The sequence below is a fragment of the Danio aesculapii genome, chromosome 24, assembly GCF_903798145.1.
Source record: "Danio aesculapii chromosome 24, fDanAes4.1, whole genome shotgun sequence".
NCBI classification, from domain to species: Eukaryota; Metazoa; Chordata; class Actinopteri; order Cypriniformes; family Danionidae; genus Danio; species Danio aesculapii.
Window position 1 is genome coordinate 14,808,591 of NC_079458.1, and position 18,787 is coordinate 14,827,377.

The 18,787-nt window shown below is 34.2% G+C and overlaps 1 protein-coding gene across 1 annotated transcript in view; it reads left to right on the forward strand.

Annotated features, from left to right (window-relative positions):
• The window catches only part of stag1b (STAG1 cohesin complex component b), a 49,087-nt gene that overhangs the window by 14,903 nt on the left and 15,397 nt on the right, over positions 1 to 18,787 (forward strand). The window contains exons 4-24 of the mRNA XM_056450468.1: positions 53 to 190; positions 277 to 373; positions 2,592 to 2,668; positions 2,757 to 2,961; positions 5,774 to 5,925; positions 6,014 to 6,087; positions 7,825 to 7,948; positions 8,042 to 8,140; positions 8,232 to 8,311; positions 9,464 to 9,571; positions 9,677 to 9,791; positions 11,753 to 11,870; positions 11,964 to 12,067; positions 12,282 to 12,374; positions 14,061 to 14,150; positions 14,236 to 14,439; positions 15,180 to 15,250; positions 15,339 to 15,426; positions 17,633 to 17,713; positions 17,811 to 17,903; positions 18,011 to 18,185. Of these exons, the coding sequence (XP_056306443.1) occupies positions 53 to 190; positions 277 to 373; positions 2,592 to 2,668; positions 2,757 to 2,961; positions 5,774 to 5,925; positions 6,014 to 6,087; positions 7,825 to 7,948; positions 8,042 to 8,140; positions 8,232 to 8,311; positions 9,464 to 9,571; positions 9,677 to 9,791; positions 11,753 to 11,870; positions 11,964 to 12,067; positions 12,282 to 12,374; positions 14,061 to 14,150; positions 14,236 to 14,439; positions 15,180 to 15,250; positions 15,339 to 15,426; positions 17,633 to 17,713; positions 17,811 to 17,903; positions 18,011 to 18,185 (2,386 nt within the window). The remainder of the gene's footprint in view (positions 1 to 52; positions 191 to 276; positions 374 to 2,591; positions 2,669 to 2,756; positions 2,962 to 5,773; positions 5,926 to 6,013; positions 6,088 to 7,824; positions 7,949 to 8,041; positions 8,141 to 8,231; positions 8,312 to 9,463; positions 9,572 to 9,676; positions 9,792 to 11,752; positions 11,871 to 11,963; positions 12,068 to 12,281; positions 12,375 to 14,060; positions 14,151 to 14,235; positions 14,440 to 15,179; positions 15,251 to 15,338; positions 15,427 to 17,632; positions 17,714 to 17,810; positions 17,904 to 18,010; positions 18,186 to 18,787) is intronic.

Below are 18,787 nucleotides of genomic sequence, written 5' to 3' on the forward strand. Positions count from 1 at the left end.
ATTGAACCTCAAATACATGCACTCATCCTAATTTCATTTTGTCTTCCTCCAGGCGGCTAACAAGAAGGCCAGAAGGTCTCCAGTTGATAAAGGCGGGAGGAGGCCGAATGGAGTGGCCCATCAGAATGGAGAGGGTACAGACCCCAGCACTCTGTTTGAGGTGGTCAAACAAGGCAAAAGTGCCATGCAGGTGAAACATCTGTCTTTCTGTACTTCTGTCTATTTGAGGTGGTGTCCTGTTTTGTGACTGTTGTTTCACTCTGCAAATATTTCCAGTCCGTCATTGATGACTGGATTGAATCCTACAAGCAAGACCGAGACCTGGCTCTGCTGGATCTGATTAACTTCTTCATTCATTGTTCTGGCTGCAAAGGTCAGTTTTGTTTTCTATTTCTCTATACCAGTGTTTCTCAACCACGTTCCTGGAGGACCACCGACACTGCATGTTTTAGATGTCTTCTTTGTCTGTCACACCTATTACAGGTCTTTCAGTCTCTGCTAATGAGCTGCTGATCTAAATCAGGTGTGTTTGGTTAAAGAGACTGGATTTGTGCAGAGCTGGTGGTCCTCCGGGAACATGGTTGAGAAACACTGCGTTATACTATTCCGAATGAATGCCACTTTTAAGTCATCATTAATTGAACTCGGATTGGAGGAGATTAAATTATTATAATTATACTAGATACATTATGATTCTTTCTTAAATATGTGGTTCTGTTTACTAACAGAACCAAACACTGTGTGTTACTACCATTCAAATAATTAGGGTTGGAATTAAAATATATTATTATTATGTTTATAAAAATAAATGAAAAGATTCTCCTATGCTCACCAAAGTTTTTGATCTAAAATAAAGTAAAACAGTAATATTTTATATAAAGCCTTATATAAAGTAATATTTTTGCAGTGTGAATAATATTTAACAGGGTGTCCACGGGGTTTTAAAAAGTATTAAAAGTTGCTAAATCAATTATGAGAAAATTAAAACCCTTAAAAGGTATTAAAGTCTTAATCGCGTTTTTACGAGGTTTTAAATTTTGTTTTTAGTGGGGGGGGATTGAGGCATGGATCTTGTTTTGTTTATTGAAAGAAATTTGTAAAGATGCTGTGACCACTCGCATGTAAAATTAATACATTTTATTTAAAAAAAAAAGTAGCAATTCCCTGATCAGTTTTTTTTGCCCTCGAGTCCGAGTCAATTGATTTTGAGTATCTACCGATACCAAAACCCGATCCGATACCTCTATAATACATAAAAAAAGACTAAAGACAAGCGAAGAAACGGATGCAGGATTTTTTTACTTCACCTTATTTTAACATTCAGCAACTCTGTTTACAAACAGAGCACTTCTGTGAGGTAGCCTGAACAATCAAGTAATAAATAACATCACTTCCTCACTTTTGGACTTTAATCCAACAATAAATATAAAATAGCTAATATAAAAACAAAGAGCCCCTCAACTTAAAATACCCAGCAGGCAATCCCAAGTTTACTTATCTCACAGTTTGCTATGGCAAAGTTGTAGTCATCAACTATATAAAACCTCCAGACCGCAGACATACTCTTGATTTCCGCTTCATGTTGCTTCCGCGTTCTACTTTGCCGGCATTTAACTAATAGTGTCTCTGCAACAAAGTGATGTCATGCTGCACACATTCTTTTTTCTACATAAAGTCAAGAGGTCTAACTCTGTGCCACTGCATAGCTATAGATGTGTTAAAAAAATAATGAGACTATATAAGGTTGAAGTCAGAATTATTAGCCCCCCTTTGAATTTTTTTTCTTTTTTAAATATTTCCCAAATTATGTTTAACAGTGCAAGGAAATTTTCACAGTATGTCTGATAATATTTTTTCTTCTGAAGAATGTCTTATTTGTTTTATTTTGGCTAGATTTGGCTTTTAAAAACCATTTTAAGGTCAAAATTATCAGCCCCTTCAAGCTATATATTTTTTTCGATCGTTTACAGAACAAACCATCATTATACAATAACTTGCCTAATTACCCTAACCTGCCTAGTTAACCTAATTAACCTAGTTAAGCCTTTAAATGTCACTTTAAGCTGTATAGAAGTGTCTTGAAAAATATATAGTCAAATATTATTTACTGTCATCATGACAAAGATAAAATAAATCAGTTATTAGAAATGAGTTATTAAAACTATTATGTTTAGAAATGTGTTGAAAAAAATCTTCTCTCTGTTAAACAGAAATTGGGGAAGAAAATAAATGGGGGGGGCTAATAATTCAAGGGGGCTAATAATTCTGACTTCACCTGTATAAATAGACATATATATATTCGAGTCCTGATCGGGATGTAACGTCCGCGTCTGAAAACATGTGATTAAGCCAGATTTCCGATCACGTGACATCCCTGTTAAAAAGCACAATTTTGGATATTAAAAATGCAGGAAAAGTTCAGTTATGATTAATAAATGCAGCACAGTGATTGTTCATTCTTATTTCATGCTAGTAAACACATTAACCAAAAGAACCTTATTGTAAAGTGTTGACCTAATTTCTTATTTAAAATAAATGCTATTAATGAACATTGTCAATCATATTAACACACCAATGTGTTATTATCACAGGCACTGTAAGGATCGAGATGTTCAGGAACATGCAGAATGCTGAAATAATCAGGAAGATGACAGAAGAGTTTGATGAGGTTTGTTTATTATTTTTCATTTGTTATCTTCTCACTGACTGAATACCTAAATTCTCTGTTAATTATTATTTCTAATTGTCAAATCCAGGACAGCGGTGATTACCCTCTCACGATGACAGGACCACAGTGGAAGAAGTTCCGCTATAACTTCTGCGAGTTCATCATGGTTCTGATCCGTCAATGTCAGTACAGCATCATCTACGACGAGTACATGATGGACACGGTCATTTCTCTGCTGACTGGGCTTTCAGACTCTCAGGTCCGAGCCTTCAGACACACCAGTACACTGGCAGGTCAGTGCCTCATTCTTGAAATTTACAGTGTCATGAAACCTTCCTGTTACAGCAGCGTTTTTTCACTAATCCATTTTTAAATGGGGTGTTGCCAGATGTGATGGGGTGGGAAGATAAAGTGTGGAAAGAGGGAAGGGATTTCATAAAATGGGGAGTTTGTTACAGACGTAAATACAGCTAATATACACACTGGCTGTGTACACGCAAAGAGGCTGGTGAGATGGAGAACGTCACTGGTTCTGATTTTCAGTACACACTTATTAGCCACATTTGTGAAGACTGAATCAACAAGAACTAGAACAGCTAGAGCTGGGCGATTTGGCCTTAAATCAAAATCATGATTAATTGAACATTTTGACTCAATTGCAATTAATGAACGATTATTTTATTCAGTTGTTTTGTTTTTGTGCCCTCATAGTTCACTGACAGGTTTTGTACAGTAAATATGCTCATATTACAAGTGAGAGATTTCTGAATGAAGGGTGCATTACTTGATTTTAAAAAAATTAAAGGAAACACACACTACCTACTATCTATGATTATTTATTGATCGTCAGCATTGAACAACTGAAATTAAAGCACACATTGCCTAAATAACTTGCACTTTTGGAAGCAAAATTAATTATTTTCAATGTTTTCTATATTAAAAGTAGAAAATAAACAGTATCTCTTTTAAATAAAATAACTCTTGCATTTTAAACAGTGCATCTTTCATCTTCCGTAAACGATTATTTTAATGTAAATAATAATTTTAATGTAATGGAAAATATGCTGTCTCAAGCCATCTCTGGCGCAGCTTACAATCATCTTCAATGTAATGCAAGGTAAGGCTCAAGAATGTGTCCATTGTCCTACTTGACCAGAGATGGCAGTGGAAATATAAACCAGCTTCAGCCTAACAGAGCGGGATCACATGACTCCACATGCTGTAGGGAAAGTTATTGAAAAAATAGTTTGGAAAAAATTTGATTGATTAGATTCTGAAAGTTGATTTTTTTTAATTACTTTGATTAATCGACCAGCCCCCAAGAACAGCATCTTTAAACAAACAAACAAAAAATTGGATTCCACTAGACTATCTAGATCAGGGGTCACCAAACTTGTTCCTGGAGGGTCGATGTCCTGCAGATTTTAGCTCCAACCCTAATCAAACACACCTGAACAAGCTAATCAAGGTCTTTCTAGGTATATTTGAAACACCCAGACAGGTGTTTTGAGGCACGTTGGAGCTAAACGCTGGAGGGTCACCGGCCCTGCAGGACCGAGATTAATGACCCCTGATTTAGATTATCCAACTAAACAACAGTTTTCCAACTAAAACAACTTTTTTTTTCGGTATGAAGACAGTGAGAGAACATAGTCAAAAGAGACATACTTTCTCATGCAGAATCTATGGACGTTTTTTGTGGAGAATTTTGTAAAAAAAAATCTGCAGAATGATTTTGGGAGTATCACAACTAAATACTTTATATAAAATAAAAAAATACATTTAAACTTTTTATTTAATGTTTACAATGCAAATCCAATTAGATCCACTTTATTAGGTAAACAAAGCAAGTCTCTCATATAATATCTCTACTAAAATACAGAAACTTTACAAACTGTATTGTAAATAAATCAGATGAACATTTTCATATTAGTCAATAATATTACTGAAATTAATTAAAAAACTGAATGAATATAAATTTACACAAGTAAATAAATAGACTCAATGATGGGCTAAAAATCGTGCACAGATTCCATGTGGACCTATGTCTCATATGATAATGAAATTATATCTTATATTTTGCGTATATCATAATAAATTTTCTATAATATATCATAGTACTATACTATGTACTAGTACTATAATGTTTTTTTCCATACTATAATAAAGTGTATTGTACTACTATATATATTATAGTATTTGTAACATTTTGTTAATGAATGCTTCAGTGAAAAAAAAGCTTTTCTTGCTTTTTGTCTTGTATCTAGTCCAAATATCTAAAGATTCTTACATCAAGAAGCCTTTTCTAGACAAGCCAAAAATGTTGTCTTGTATTTTTATATCAAAATTAAGTGAATTTTTTTTCCATAAAACAAGCTAAATAATCTGCCAATGAGGTAAGAAAAATAAAATAATTTCAAAGCAAAAACTAGATTATTTTGCTTGCCCCATTAGCAGATTATTGTTTTAAGGGGAAAACTAACTTAATTTTGATTCATTTTGTGAATCAACTTGTCTAGAAAATGCTCCTTGATTTAAGAGTTTATACATTTTGGGCTAAAAACAAGACAAAACCCTGATCAAGAATAGCCTTTTTTGCATTGTACAGCAAATTATACCAATATACTATAATAAATACTGTAGTATTCTTTAGTCTTTTGTCCAGCAAACTGTGTTGTATTGTAGTATAATACACTCTAGTTGTTGTGTTACCATTGAAACGACATAATCGCCACTACAGATTAATTCAAGTACTTTACTATAGTATGGTTCAAAAACACTAGTTTTTACTATAAATTACTATAGTATTTTTTTAATGTGAAAGTGTATGGGTGTTTCTCAGTACTGGGTTGCGGCTGGGTGGGCGCCCGCTGTGTAAAACATATGCTGGAATAGTTGGCGGATCATTCCGCTGTGGCAACCCCTGATAAATAAGGAACTAAGCTGAAGGAAAATGAATGAATGAATTTTTTCATGTCGATGTTTGACTATTAAAAAAAAAAAGAAAGAAAGAAAGAAAGCATTTTAGTGTTTCGGGATCATATAAGTTACATGACACCGCAGTTGAGTTGTTAAGTTTTGTCATGCGTCTTATTTCCCCTGCAGCAATGAAACTGATGACAGCGCTGGTAAATGTTGCTCTGAACCTGAGCATCAATCAGGATAACACACAGAGGCAGTACGAGGCTGAAAGAAACAAGGTTGCAGGGAAAAGAGCCAACGAGAAGCTGGAACTTCTGCTGGAGAAGAGGAAAGAGGTGGGATGTTGGTTTGTTTGTTTTGCTGAAATTTTGCATTTCTGTCTCCTGAATCAAATTTTCAATTTGTGTTTCGTTCATCTTCTAGCTTCAAGAAAACCAAGATGAGATTGAGAACATGATGAACTCCATCTTCAAGGGTATTTTTGTTCACCGTTACAGGTGAGTTGCACACAAATAGCAAGATTATGTCAGATTAATTTTATATGGTCAAAGCATTTCAGAAAAAGTGTTTACACAAGATATTAAGGGTTCACTCACACTAGGCTATCTGAACCATGCCCAGGCGTGTTTCCCAGTTTGTTTGACAAGTGTGAGTGCTTTAAATCGGGCCCAGGTGCTGTTCAGTTGGCCGGCCCTGACCCGGTTGGAAGAGCTGTGCCAGAGCATGGTTCGGTTGGGCTTTGGCATGGTACGCTTGTAGTATGAATTCAAAGCGTGCCTGAGCCTGAAACTGAAGACGCGATGCCCCTTTTAAGGGATGGATTTATTAATCATTCTTATATTTCAATGAATGCAAACTGTCATAGTTCATTAAAGATACCAACCCCTCTGCAAATCAGCTGCCACCTTCAGCAAACCTCCTAATACGTACAACACAATGACTTTTATGATCATTTATGAGCATCAAAAGTGGTGGAGCTTTCCCAATTCACCTATACAGATGAACATGCAAACAGAAATGACAACTGTCCCGGCTGAGGCTCGAACCAGCGACCTTCTTGCTGTGAGGCTACCCACTGCGCCACCGCATCGGCCACTAAAAATACAAAACGATATAACTAAAGCAATCTCCAATGTGCTAAGTGAGACTTTCTGTTAAACTGAACAGTCACATCGTCGATGGCATAAGCGTACTCCAGTTTCGGAAGATAAAATGCAGTGTAAACGCAGGGCGTCAGGGGAAAGAGGGGGGGGAAACACGCTTCTGCATGGTTCAATGCAACTACCTAGTGTGAGTTCTCCCTAAAATGTGTTTTGTTTGATTTGATCACAACTGGACAAGGGAGACACTTGTTGGAGCTACAACTGGAGTTTTAATGTCTTTTTTTTGTCCACTTGATTTGTTTTGAGGGTAAATCTAATTACAAAAGTAATTAGGCCAAATGCATTTTCAGTTATGTCAGAAAATGGTCAGAAGTAAACAAGCTCAAAACTTCCCAGAGCCTGTTTACATCTGTATTTTGTTTCATTTGCTTGTGATCAGAGCAACAAAAACACATCTTGATAGCAGGTGTGAACAGGTTTGAATCATCCTGAATAGTTAATTAGTGAATCATTTACAGTTGAAGTCAAAATTATGATTTTCTTCTTTTTCAAATATTTCCCAAGTGGTATTTAACAGAGCAAGGAGTTTTTCACAGTATTTCCGCTAATATTTTTTCTTCTGGAGAAAGTCCTATTTGTTTTATTTTGGCTAGAATAAAAGCAGTTTTTTATTTGTAACCATTTTAAGGTCAATACTATTAGCCCCCTTCGCAATATTTTTGATTGTCTACAGAACAAACCATCATTATACATTGATTTGCCTATTTACTCTAACTTGCCTAATTAACCTAGTTAAACCTTTAATTGTCACTTTAAGCTGAATAGAAGTATCTTGAAAAATATCTGGTAAAATATTATGTACTGTTATCTTGGCAAAGATAAAAGACATCAGTTATTAGAAATTAGTTATTAAAACTATTATGTTTAGAAATGTGTTGAAAAAAAAATCTTCTTTGTGTTTGAAAAATTGGGGAAAAAATATAAAGGTGGGCTAATAATTCAGGAGGGTCTGGACTTCAACTGTAAAATTAAACTGATAAAAAAATCCTTTTCAAATATTCACAAACATTGTCATTACATTGCAGTTTTTCCTCTGGGTTTCATGTCGTTTTCTTTAAAAATGTCTTACAGGGATGCCATTGCAGAAATCCGAGCTATTTGTATAGAGGAGATTGGTGTTTGGATGAAGTTGTACAGTGATGCTTTTCTTAATGACAGTTACTTAAAGTACGTGGGTTGGACACTACATGACAGAGTAAGTGTTTTGTTCATTAGTTATTATCACACACAACAAATGTATTTGTGTTGGTCTTGGTATATAAAATGCTGTAATGTGTAATCATTACAGCAAGGTGAAGTTCGACTCAAGTGTCTAAAAGCCCTTCAGACTCTCTACACCAACAGAGAGCTTTACCCCAAACTTGAGCTCTTCACCAATCGATTTAAGGTAACACGTGAACTATTTTTAATAATATAGTTCCATAACATTTTTGTAATTTTCAAATGGACTCATTATGATGTCATTTCATTTCTTTCAGGACCGTATTGTGTCCATGACGCTGGATAAAGAGTACGATGTGGCTGTAGAAGCCATAAGACTCGTCACTTTGATTTTGCAGTAAGTATTATACACACAATTTAGATTTTTCTATTCTGATATATAAAACATGTGAATTTTATATATATATATAAAAAAATCTAGTACTGGGCAAAAAGTAACCATGAGTAATCACATCTGATACAGTTGTCAATATATTTTATATATATATATATATATATATATATATATATATATATATATATATATATATATATATATATATATATATATATATATATATATATATATATATATATATATATATATATATATATATATATATATATAATTATTCAGTATAGTTTTATTTCTATGTACTGTATGTATGTGTATGTGCATAATAAATATGTGTGTATTTTCATATATATATATATATATATATATATATATATATATATATATATATATATATATATATATATATTACATATTTTAACCATTTTAAGGACAAAATTATTAGCCCCTTTAATATTTTTTCGACTGTCAACAGAACAAACCATCGTTATACGTTATACGACATAATAACTTGTCTAATTACCCTAACCTGCCTAGTTAACCTAATTAACCTAGTTAAGCCTTTAAATGTCACTTTAAGCTGTATAGAAGTGTCTTGTAAAATATTATTTACTGTCATCATGGCAAAGATAAAATAAATCAGTTATTAGAAATAAGTTATTAAAACTATTATGTTTAGAAATGTGTTGAAAAAAATCATCTCTCCGTTAAACAGAAATTCAGGGAAAAAATAAACAGGGGGGCTAATAATTCTAACTTCAACTGTATGTGTTTAAAATTAAATAAAAACTGAATGGCATATGTTTATAATATTAATAAATATATAATAATATTTTAAATGTAATTACTTACAGTAATATTTACCAATTAGCTTTATGTATTTTATTGTTTAATCTTTGTATAATCAACATCAATATTATTAGCATTAATATTAATACCAATGTATTTCAAACATTATTATTAATATTTAATATGCTACATTGTAATTTTTAGGACTTCTGCCACTATAAATTGTAGAACTAGTCGTAAAAGTTTCTTACATCATCTCTTTTGTGTTTCTTACGAGATCTTTCATGTCAGTTTAAATTCTTCATGTCTTACAGCATCATTAAATCTCAATAAATAAATTAAATCTTGTTTTATTTTCTCCTGTAGTGGTAGTGAAGATGCTCTGTCTAATGAAGACTGTGAGAACGTCTATCATCTAGTATATTCAGCTCATCGCCCTGTTGCTGTGGCAGCTGGAGAGTTTCTTCACAGGAAGTGAGATGAATGACCTTGTATATTGACTGCTATACTATTTTAAACATGACCACAACACACCAAACTCTCCAAACTGTTTTGATGAGCTGTTGTCTTTGGCTACAGGCTATTCAGCAGACATGACCCTCAGGCTGAGGAGGCTTTGGCCAAGAGACGGGGTCGAAACAGCCCGAATGGGAACCTTATAAAAATGCTGGTGCTTTTCTTCCTGGAAAGCGAGGTGAGAAAAATGGAGACATTTTGATGGCTTGTATGCAAGCTCCAGCCTGTATTCACCAAACATTAATTTGATTTCTTTTTGCCTTTGTTTTAAAATTTGATTTCCTCAGTTAAAAATATAGCTAAAACCGTTGAGGCTTGAAATATAATAATTGTCAGAAGAACTAAAACTAAAAACAACTAATTAGTTACTAACCCCATTAGTTAATTAGCGTGATGATATGGTTTCTGCCAGTATAACTGATTTATTATGTGATTTATTAAGTAATCTTTTTCACAATATACAGTTTTATCACAATATTGACCTAAGCTGCAAAACAGATTACTTTTAACAGGTGTTTTAACCACCAAAGATACTTAGTATATCGCTTTATTATATATACATGTTCAGAGGAATAAATGATTTAAAGAAATTAAATGACAAAAGAATGAAAATGTACCGTAGATAACACTTTACAATACAATCTCATTAGTAAACCTTAGTTAATGCATTAAAATGAAAAAGAAATGCAGTAAGTATAAAAAAGTTAGAAATGGCAATATTGTAGTTTATATTTTATTTATTTGTTATATTTTTCTCAATTCTCTCTATATTTTAACTCTATTCAATAAAACTAACACGTTATTAGGCATTTACTTAGAAATGAACATCACCTAAGATTAATAAATGTTTTTGTCATTGCCAGTATACTGACTGACATAAACAAATCGAACCCTTTCAGAGTTAAAGAAAAAAAAGCCTATAAATAGTCACCGAATTTTCAATGTCATAGGCCTGATTAACATGTCAGAATGTTAATGTTTGAAAATAAATCGCCTATTAAGTCTTCAAGCATTTGGTGTTGTGAGTAACATCCACTGCCAATACAACAACCTGAATATTCTCCAGTGGCACTCTAAAAGTTTAAATAAATACTTTTCACTATATTTTGAAGTGCCCATATTCTTAATTTTGTGCATGTTCATTTATATTTAATTTACTGACATACAACACATCTAATAATGATAATAAATGTCCCGTGAAGTGCTTTGAAATATGCATTTTTATTCAATGTTTGATGTAATCATAACTCAATAAGAGAGTGGGATATATTGTAGCTCCTCCCCTTTTTTAAAAACAGCCAATAGCGTTTTATTTTTATCACATCTCTGCCAGCAAGAGTAGTCAAAGTCCCTTTAAGGCAAGTCATTTCACTCGGTGGCTATCTTTGTAACACCTCTCAGGCAGTATGCTCAGGCATTCTGTTTGAACGTGGATACATCAAATTCTCCAAAACTGCTTGCCAAGCTTACATTTGAATTTCATATTACGAATCACCAATAAAATTAAACTACAACTGTGTCTTTAGTTTCATTTCTAAACGTCCAAATCACACAAATCTGCAGAAACTCACGTCTGGTCCGAGCCCCTCCCTCGTAGTATCGTTAGTCTATGGCGATCGATGATTTGCTCCTGTACTAGAAGGCGGGCTTTATTCGACCATATAGCAATCAATGAGTCACCATATTGACTGTTGCACTTTTTCCCAACGAAACAAGTGACATGTCTTGTGTATTCTATCGTCTTTAGAGTGGTTGAGCTCAAGTGTATTAAATGAAAAGCAAATGAGAAGCGTCTTGAAGAGAGCGGGGCATGTCAGTTATTAAGAGCATTCGATTGGTTATTATTTGATGAGTTGACATGATTAAAACATGATTGATCCATTCAGGAGGAAGTGACAAACTACAAGCTTTACATGTTTATATCAATTTTATATCTTCTAAACGTTCATTTTGTCACTGTTTTGAAGCACACTAGCTAATAGATATCCTAAAAACTAACAATACTGATACTAACATATAAAAAAACTGTGTTTAAATTTCATGGGACCTTTAAAACAATGCTGCTTTTAAACCATAAAAGTATTTCTAGAGATGAATTTATTTATTTGATATGCCTACTTGAATCTTCTTGTGTGGCAGCTTCACGAGCATGCGGCGTACCTGGTGGACAGTCTGTGGGACAGTTCACATGATCTGCTCAAAGACTGGGACTGCATGGTGGAGCTCCTACTGGAGGATCCTGTGCAGGGAGAAGAGGGTACAGCAACCCTCCATTATTTCTGATCTTTTTGTGTGACTCTTGTACCTCTTTGTTGCTCATTATCCTGTCTGATTGTGGCTTTTGTTGCAGTTTTGGGAGATCGGCATGAGAGCGCTTTGATTGAGCTCATGGTTTGCACCATCCGACAGGCAGCAGAAGCTCATCCGCCTGTTGGCAGAGGAACAGGAAAGAGAGTAAGACATATTAAACACACAACTGATCGCAAGTGGACGATGCTAAATATAGGTGTAAATGAAGTCTGAAAGGTTTTGAGTTCATCCATCTTTGACCAACTCTTTTGAAAACCCATTTGACTGGATAGCTGTGATTTCAATCTGTGAAAATAAATGCTGATACCTGCTAGAAATTAGGTTTTAAACGTTTGTTGTTGTTCTGTGCTTTTCTTAGGTGCTCACGGCCAAAGAGAAGAAGACCCAGATTGACGATAAGAACAGATTGACTGAACACCTGATTGTTGCTCTTCCTATGCTGCTTTCAAAGGTAACGTCATAGTCTGTGAAGCAGGAGAATGTCCTTACAATATGCAGTTTTAATAACAGGGTGTCCGTGGGGTCTTCAAAATTGATAAATCAATTATGAGAAAATGAAGGCCCTTAAAAGGTATTAAAAAGTCTTAATCGTGATTTTACAAGGTCTTACATTTTGTTCAAGCGTTGTCCAAAGTGTTTGACTCCAAAAAAGCATAAATATATTTATTTTCTTACTAATATTAACAACGGCGTGCTCGATCCACACGATTAGTTTGGGCTGGGGCGCATCCAGCCCAGCTCATCCGTCCGGGTGATGTCATGTAATTTGAGATGCTCTCCACATGTAGCAAAACAGACGGCAAAATGGGAAAATGTATGTTTGCATACTCCTGGTTGGAGAAAGAGGTTGAAAATAACTACAACTGTTTATTAACAACTGTTTATTAAGTGAAAGGTTTGATACTGATTAGGACTTGAAGTGGTGATGAGGTCTTAAAATATTCTGAGAAGGTCTTTAAAAAGTTATTGAAATTACTTTTAAGATTCCTGCATATACCCTGAATAAACAAAAACTCTTACTGGAAATAATGCTAATAAATAAATTAATTAATTAACAGATTACTGTATTTATAATCAATAAAGCCGTCTACACTTCTGGTGTTCATTGTGGCCTGACACAATTCAGTACTCCTACGCTATTTTGTAAAGCATATCCAGTCGCTTTTTACAAATATGAATGTGTATGTAAATATTCATTGATGATCATTCATTGTTTAAATTGTTTGAATTTGCTGCTTTTTAAAAATAAATGGATAATTATATAAATCAAGAACGCATTAAATTGGGAGTAATGTAGATTATAAAATAAAGATATTATTGATAAAACAAATATATTCAAATTTGTATAAATGCTGTTTCTTTTTTAACTTTGTTCTTTAGAGAATCCTGAAGAAAAAAAATATTAAGATTAAAAGGTATTTTAAATTGTAAAAATATTTCATAAAAATAGTTTTAAAAGTGCAGTTTTGGTTAGTATAAGTGAGTTTCAAAATACCATAATAATAAATAATAACAATAATAAAATTTAGATAGTTAAATATATATATAAAAAAAATTATATATAGTTTTTTTTCATAGATTTCCCAAACTATATTTAACATAGCAGTGAATTTTAAACAGTATTTCCCAAAATATTTTTTCTTCTAGAGAAAGTTTTATTTGTAATATTTTGGCCAGAATAAAAAATTTTAACACCACTTTAAGGTCAATTTTACTAGCCCCCTTAAGAAATTTAACGTAAGATAAAAACTATTTTAATCTTTAAACAATGACTTGTTAATTACCCGAACTTGCCTAATTAACTTATGTAACCTACCCTTTAAAGTGCACTTTAAGCTGCATACTAATATCTTGAAAAATATCTAGTAAAATATTATGCACTGCCATAATGGCAAAGATAAAATAAATCAGTTATTAGAAAGGAGTTATTAAAACTATTATGTTCTGAAATGTGCTGAAATTGGGTGAAAAATATACAGGGGGACTAATAATTCAGGAGGGCTAATAATTCTGACTTCAACTATACATAGATTAAAAAGCACAAATCAATTTCAGCTTGTGATGGTGTAAATATTCTCTGAATGTTATGTTCTAGGGAAAATAAATCTTTCACATGTGTTCTCCTTTTGTGCTTCAGTACCAGGCTGATGCAGAAAAGGTGGCGAATCTTCTTCAAATCCCTCAGTATTTCGATCTTGAGGTCTACAGTTCAGGAAGAATGGAAAAGGTCTGTTTGACTTCTTATAAAAAATCTAGACAATGTGTTCCACTCAAGTACGTGCACTAGATTGTTTTCTCATGTCTCTGTTTAGCATCTGGACGCCCTGCTGAAGCAGATCCGGGTGGTGGTGGAGAAACACGCTGAGATGGAGGTTCTGGAGGCCTGCAGCAAGACTTACAGCATCTTGTGCAGTGAAGAATACACCATCATGAATCGCGTAGACATCGCTCGCAGTCAACTCATCGATGAGCTCACGGACAAATTCGCTCACTCTGTTGAAGACCTGCTGCAGGAGGTAGAAAAAAACGGCTTCATTTGAATGATTTTCTTCTTATGCATCAATAAGCCATGTTTCCATCCACCTATTTTATGTGCATTTTGGATATATGGATAAATAAACGGTTAATTGAAACACAAAGATGCGCATACATTTTGAAACTGCGCATAACTGAGTAGGATAAACTTTTTATTCAATAAGAAAAAATGTGTGTAAACTACGATGGAAACACTTTTACCAAACAAATGTCAGTATGCGCATTAAAAAAAGTCATGTGATGTTGTTATGAGAGATTATGTGATGATACAAATGTGTGTGAATGGATGGACAAACCCAAGCGGCTGAACATATTGTAAAACATCTGAAATGTTGTTTTGGACATTCTAAAACACCTTAACCATTTCAGTATTAGTGTTATTATATTATTAATTCCAGATTTGTCCAGAGCTTCTATGCTCCACGTCTCACGCTTTCAAACACCACCACACATTCAATTGCGTGTCGGCATTTCTTCTGAAGTAATTCATTAAATAAAGAAAAGATTCACGCAGCTTCTCCTAACGCAGAAAATTCCATTTTTATTTTTGGTATTTGGCGCCAGTCAGGTTTTGTTCTCTTTGGCGGTGCTTTATTTGCAAATCTTTTATTCGATATTTTAGTTTGCACCTAAATTTAATTGGCATATGAAAACATAGCTAATATAAGTGAATGGCTTTTATGCATTTGAAAGTGAATTCTGTGATGTTTTTTTTTTCTAGGGCGAAGAAGCAGATGATGACGACATTTATAATGTTCTTTCAACGCTAAAGAAGCTCACTGCTTTCCATAAGTAAGAGGTTTTCTTGTGATTCTCTGTGCATTTATGAGTGTTTATGCATGTGTGCGGAGCATTATGGTTTGTTTTGTATGCCTTCCAGTGCACATGACCTTACAAAGTGGGACCTTTTCAAAAACTGCTATCGATTGTTGAAGATGGGAATCGAGCAGGGCTCCATGCCAGAGCAGGTAAACATGGATGGGGATCGTTGGATAAGAAGTTCAGCATTCAAAATATTTTACTTAACTTTTAAAAGGTTAGTTCACCTAAAAAATGAAATTTCATGCCGTTTCAAATCCCTGAAACCTTTGATTGTCTTTGGAAAACGAATTATGATATATTTAGGATGAAATCTGAGAGCTCTCTCTCATTGCCAATAGACAGCAACGGTCAAGAGTCATTCAATGTCTAGAAACATCCTCAAAACAGACCACATGCCTTCAGTGGATCAATCGTAATATTTTCATGGGCATGCATTTACCTACTCAAAGTGTTTATGTAAAGCACTTTGAATTGCCACTGTGTATGAAATGTGCTATATAAATAAACTTGCCTTGCCTTGCCTTACCTACTCTGGGATAAATAAGTGCACCCAATACTGACACTAAAGAACTGTTGAAAAATATTTTTTTGTTTTATGTGCGCACAAAAATATTCTCATAGCCGATTGAACTGCTGAAGGGCATGTGGTCTGTTTGAAGATGTTTGTTGGTATTTTTTGAATGACTCTGTCTAGACTATTGCTGTCTAGAGTGGCACGGTGGCTTAGTGGTTAGCACTGTTGCCTCACTGCAAATAGGACCCTAGTTCGAGTCCCGGCTGGGGCAGTTGGCATTTCTGTGTGGAGTTTGCATGTTCTCCCTGTGTTCACGTGGGTTTCCTCCGTGTGCTCCGGTTTCGCGCCACAGTCCAAAGACATGCGCTATAAGTAAATTGGGTAAACATGTGAGGGTAGTGTATGAGTGCGTGTGTGAATGCGAGAGTGTATGGGTGTTTCCAAGTACTGGGTTGTGGCTGGAAGGGCATCCGCTGTGTAAAACATATTAGAATAGAATAGTTGGTGATTCATTCCGCTGTGGCGACCCTTGTTAATCAGGGACTAAGCCGGAGGAAAATTAGGGTATGTTGCTGTTTATGAAGGATGAGAGCTCTCAGATTTCATCTAAAATATCTTAAGTTGTGTTCTGAAGACAAACAAAAGTCTTAGGGATTTGGAACAACATGAGGTAAGTAACAAAAAGCAGAATTAGTTTTCATTTTCAATAAACGAACATTTTTTATTATTATAAATATTTATTAATGATGAAAAATATTGCTGTTGCTGTGCCGTGTTTTTGATCTACTGTGATGAATTCAGCCTTAGTGAGCCTAAGAAATTAAAAAATTTAGAAAATGGACATTGATTGGGTTCTGATTGATTCTAAAAATATGAGTACTTTGTCAGCAAAGGTGCATTAAGTGGATAGTAGGGTTTAGGGCTGCACAATATATTGTTTCAGCATCGATATCGCAGTATGTGCATCCGCAGTAGTCACATCATATAGATATGCAACGCTGAGTTGACTTTGCAGTGTAATTTTTTCATTTACATATGCAAAACCATAAAGCATGCACTGTTTATTTCACTTTTATCTTTGCTTTGTTGCATTTATCTATTGTTGTAGTTTGTTTATTACATGTTATGCATGATCATCCCAATCAATCAAAATTAATACTTTTGGTAACTCTTTGGACCAATTCTTACTTTTAATTAGTTGCGTACATGCATGTTATTAAGATATTGGCTGCTTATTAGCACTTTTAAACTACATATTTTGTATGATCTTATTCTACATCCCTAATCCTACACAATACTTAAACTACCTTAATAACTGTTAATAAGGGGCAAGTTGGGAGTTTATTGAAGCAAAAGTCATAAGGGTTTGCTAAAAGCAAGAATTAAACCTTAAATAAAGTGTGAACAAAAATAATTTTCAAATAGTGCTATTCAATGTTTTGCTTGAATTGTATAGATAGATAGATAGATAGATAGATAGATAGATAGATAGATAGATAGATAGATAGATAGATAGATAGATAGATAGATAGATAGATAGATAGATAGATAGATAGATAGATAGATAGAGTATATTGCAATATATATCGCAGAAAAAAAATACACAATGTCAGATTTTTCTAATATCGTGCAGCCCTGGTAGGGTTTATATATAAGGGTTCAGAAAATAATTTTTTTGAATGGTGGTCCTGTGTAAATAATAAACTAATAAGTTTAAGTGTGTTTCTACTAAAATTGTAAGCAGCATGAAATAGTTTTCAGCTCCAGATCAGCATAATAAAATGGTTTCAGATGGATCATGTGACTGAATCATTTCTTGTTTGTTGTCTTGTGGTCAGATCGCTGTCCAGGCTCTTCAGTGCTCTCATTACTCCATCCTGTGGCAGCTGGTGAAAATTACTGAAGGATGTCCATCAAAGGTACAGTACACGCCATAAAATGCAGATGACAAAAATAGTCCAGAAATCTTCATTTTTTTTTACCTTCTTTGCAAATCATGCATTTCATACATTTCAGGATGATCTTCTGGCATTAAGAAGAGTGGTGAAGTCTTTTCTAGCAGTTTGCCAACAGTGCCTGTCTAATGTGAACACTCCAGTCAAAGAGCAGGTGATCTAGATATACTACAGTTCTGTTTTTTGTTATATTCTAGATCCGAAATTTTAAATGTAAATGTTCCAACATGCATTTTGAGTCGGTCTGTTTTATATCCACAGGCGTTCATGTTGCTGTGTGACCTCCTGATGATCTTCAGTCATCAATTGGTCTCAGGCGGTCGAGAAGGCTTGCAGCCGCTGGTTTTTAATCCTGATGGCTCTTTGCAGAATGAACTGCTCAACTTTGTCCTGGATCACGTGTTTATCGACCAGGATGATGAGAATCAGAGCATGGGTGCGTGTCTGCTTTGATGCACACTTATTTGATCAGATTTTTGCTGAGAAAATGAATTATTGAAAAGTCAGAGAATTCATTTATTGAGCACTTATCAAAATGTGAACAGTTCTGAAATGTCCATATTTGCTATAGAGCAAAACGTTATACTCCATCATTCAAATGTTTGGTGTTACGAATGTTTTTCTTTATATAAAAAGGACACATCAAATTTATAAAACATTTAGTTTAACTCTTTTTATTGATGCATATCAAAGAGTTACAGTATTATATACACAGAATCACAAAACATCAACTGTTCAAATCTATTAGCAGAAAACAAAATAACTACACATTTTCTTCCTCTCTGAATCAAACATTCATTCATTTTCTTTTTGGCATAGTCCCTTTATTAATCTAGGGTCGCCACAGCGAAATGAACCGCCAACTTATCCAGCACATGTTTGCCCTTCCAGCTGCAACCCATCACTGGGAAACACCCATACACTCATTTACACACATACACTACGGACAATTTAGCTAACCCATTTTACCTATAGCGCATGTCTTTGGACTTGTGGGGGAAACCGGAGCACCCTGAGGAAACCCACGCGAACCCAGGG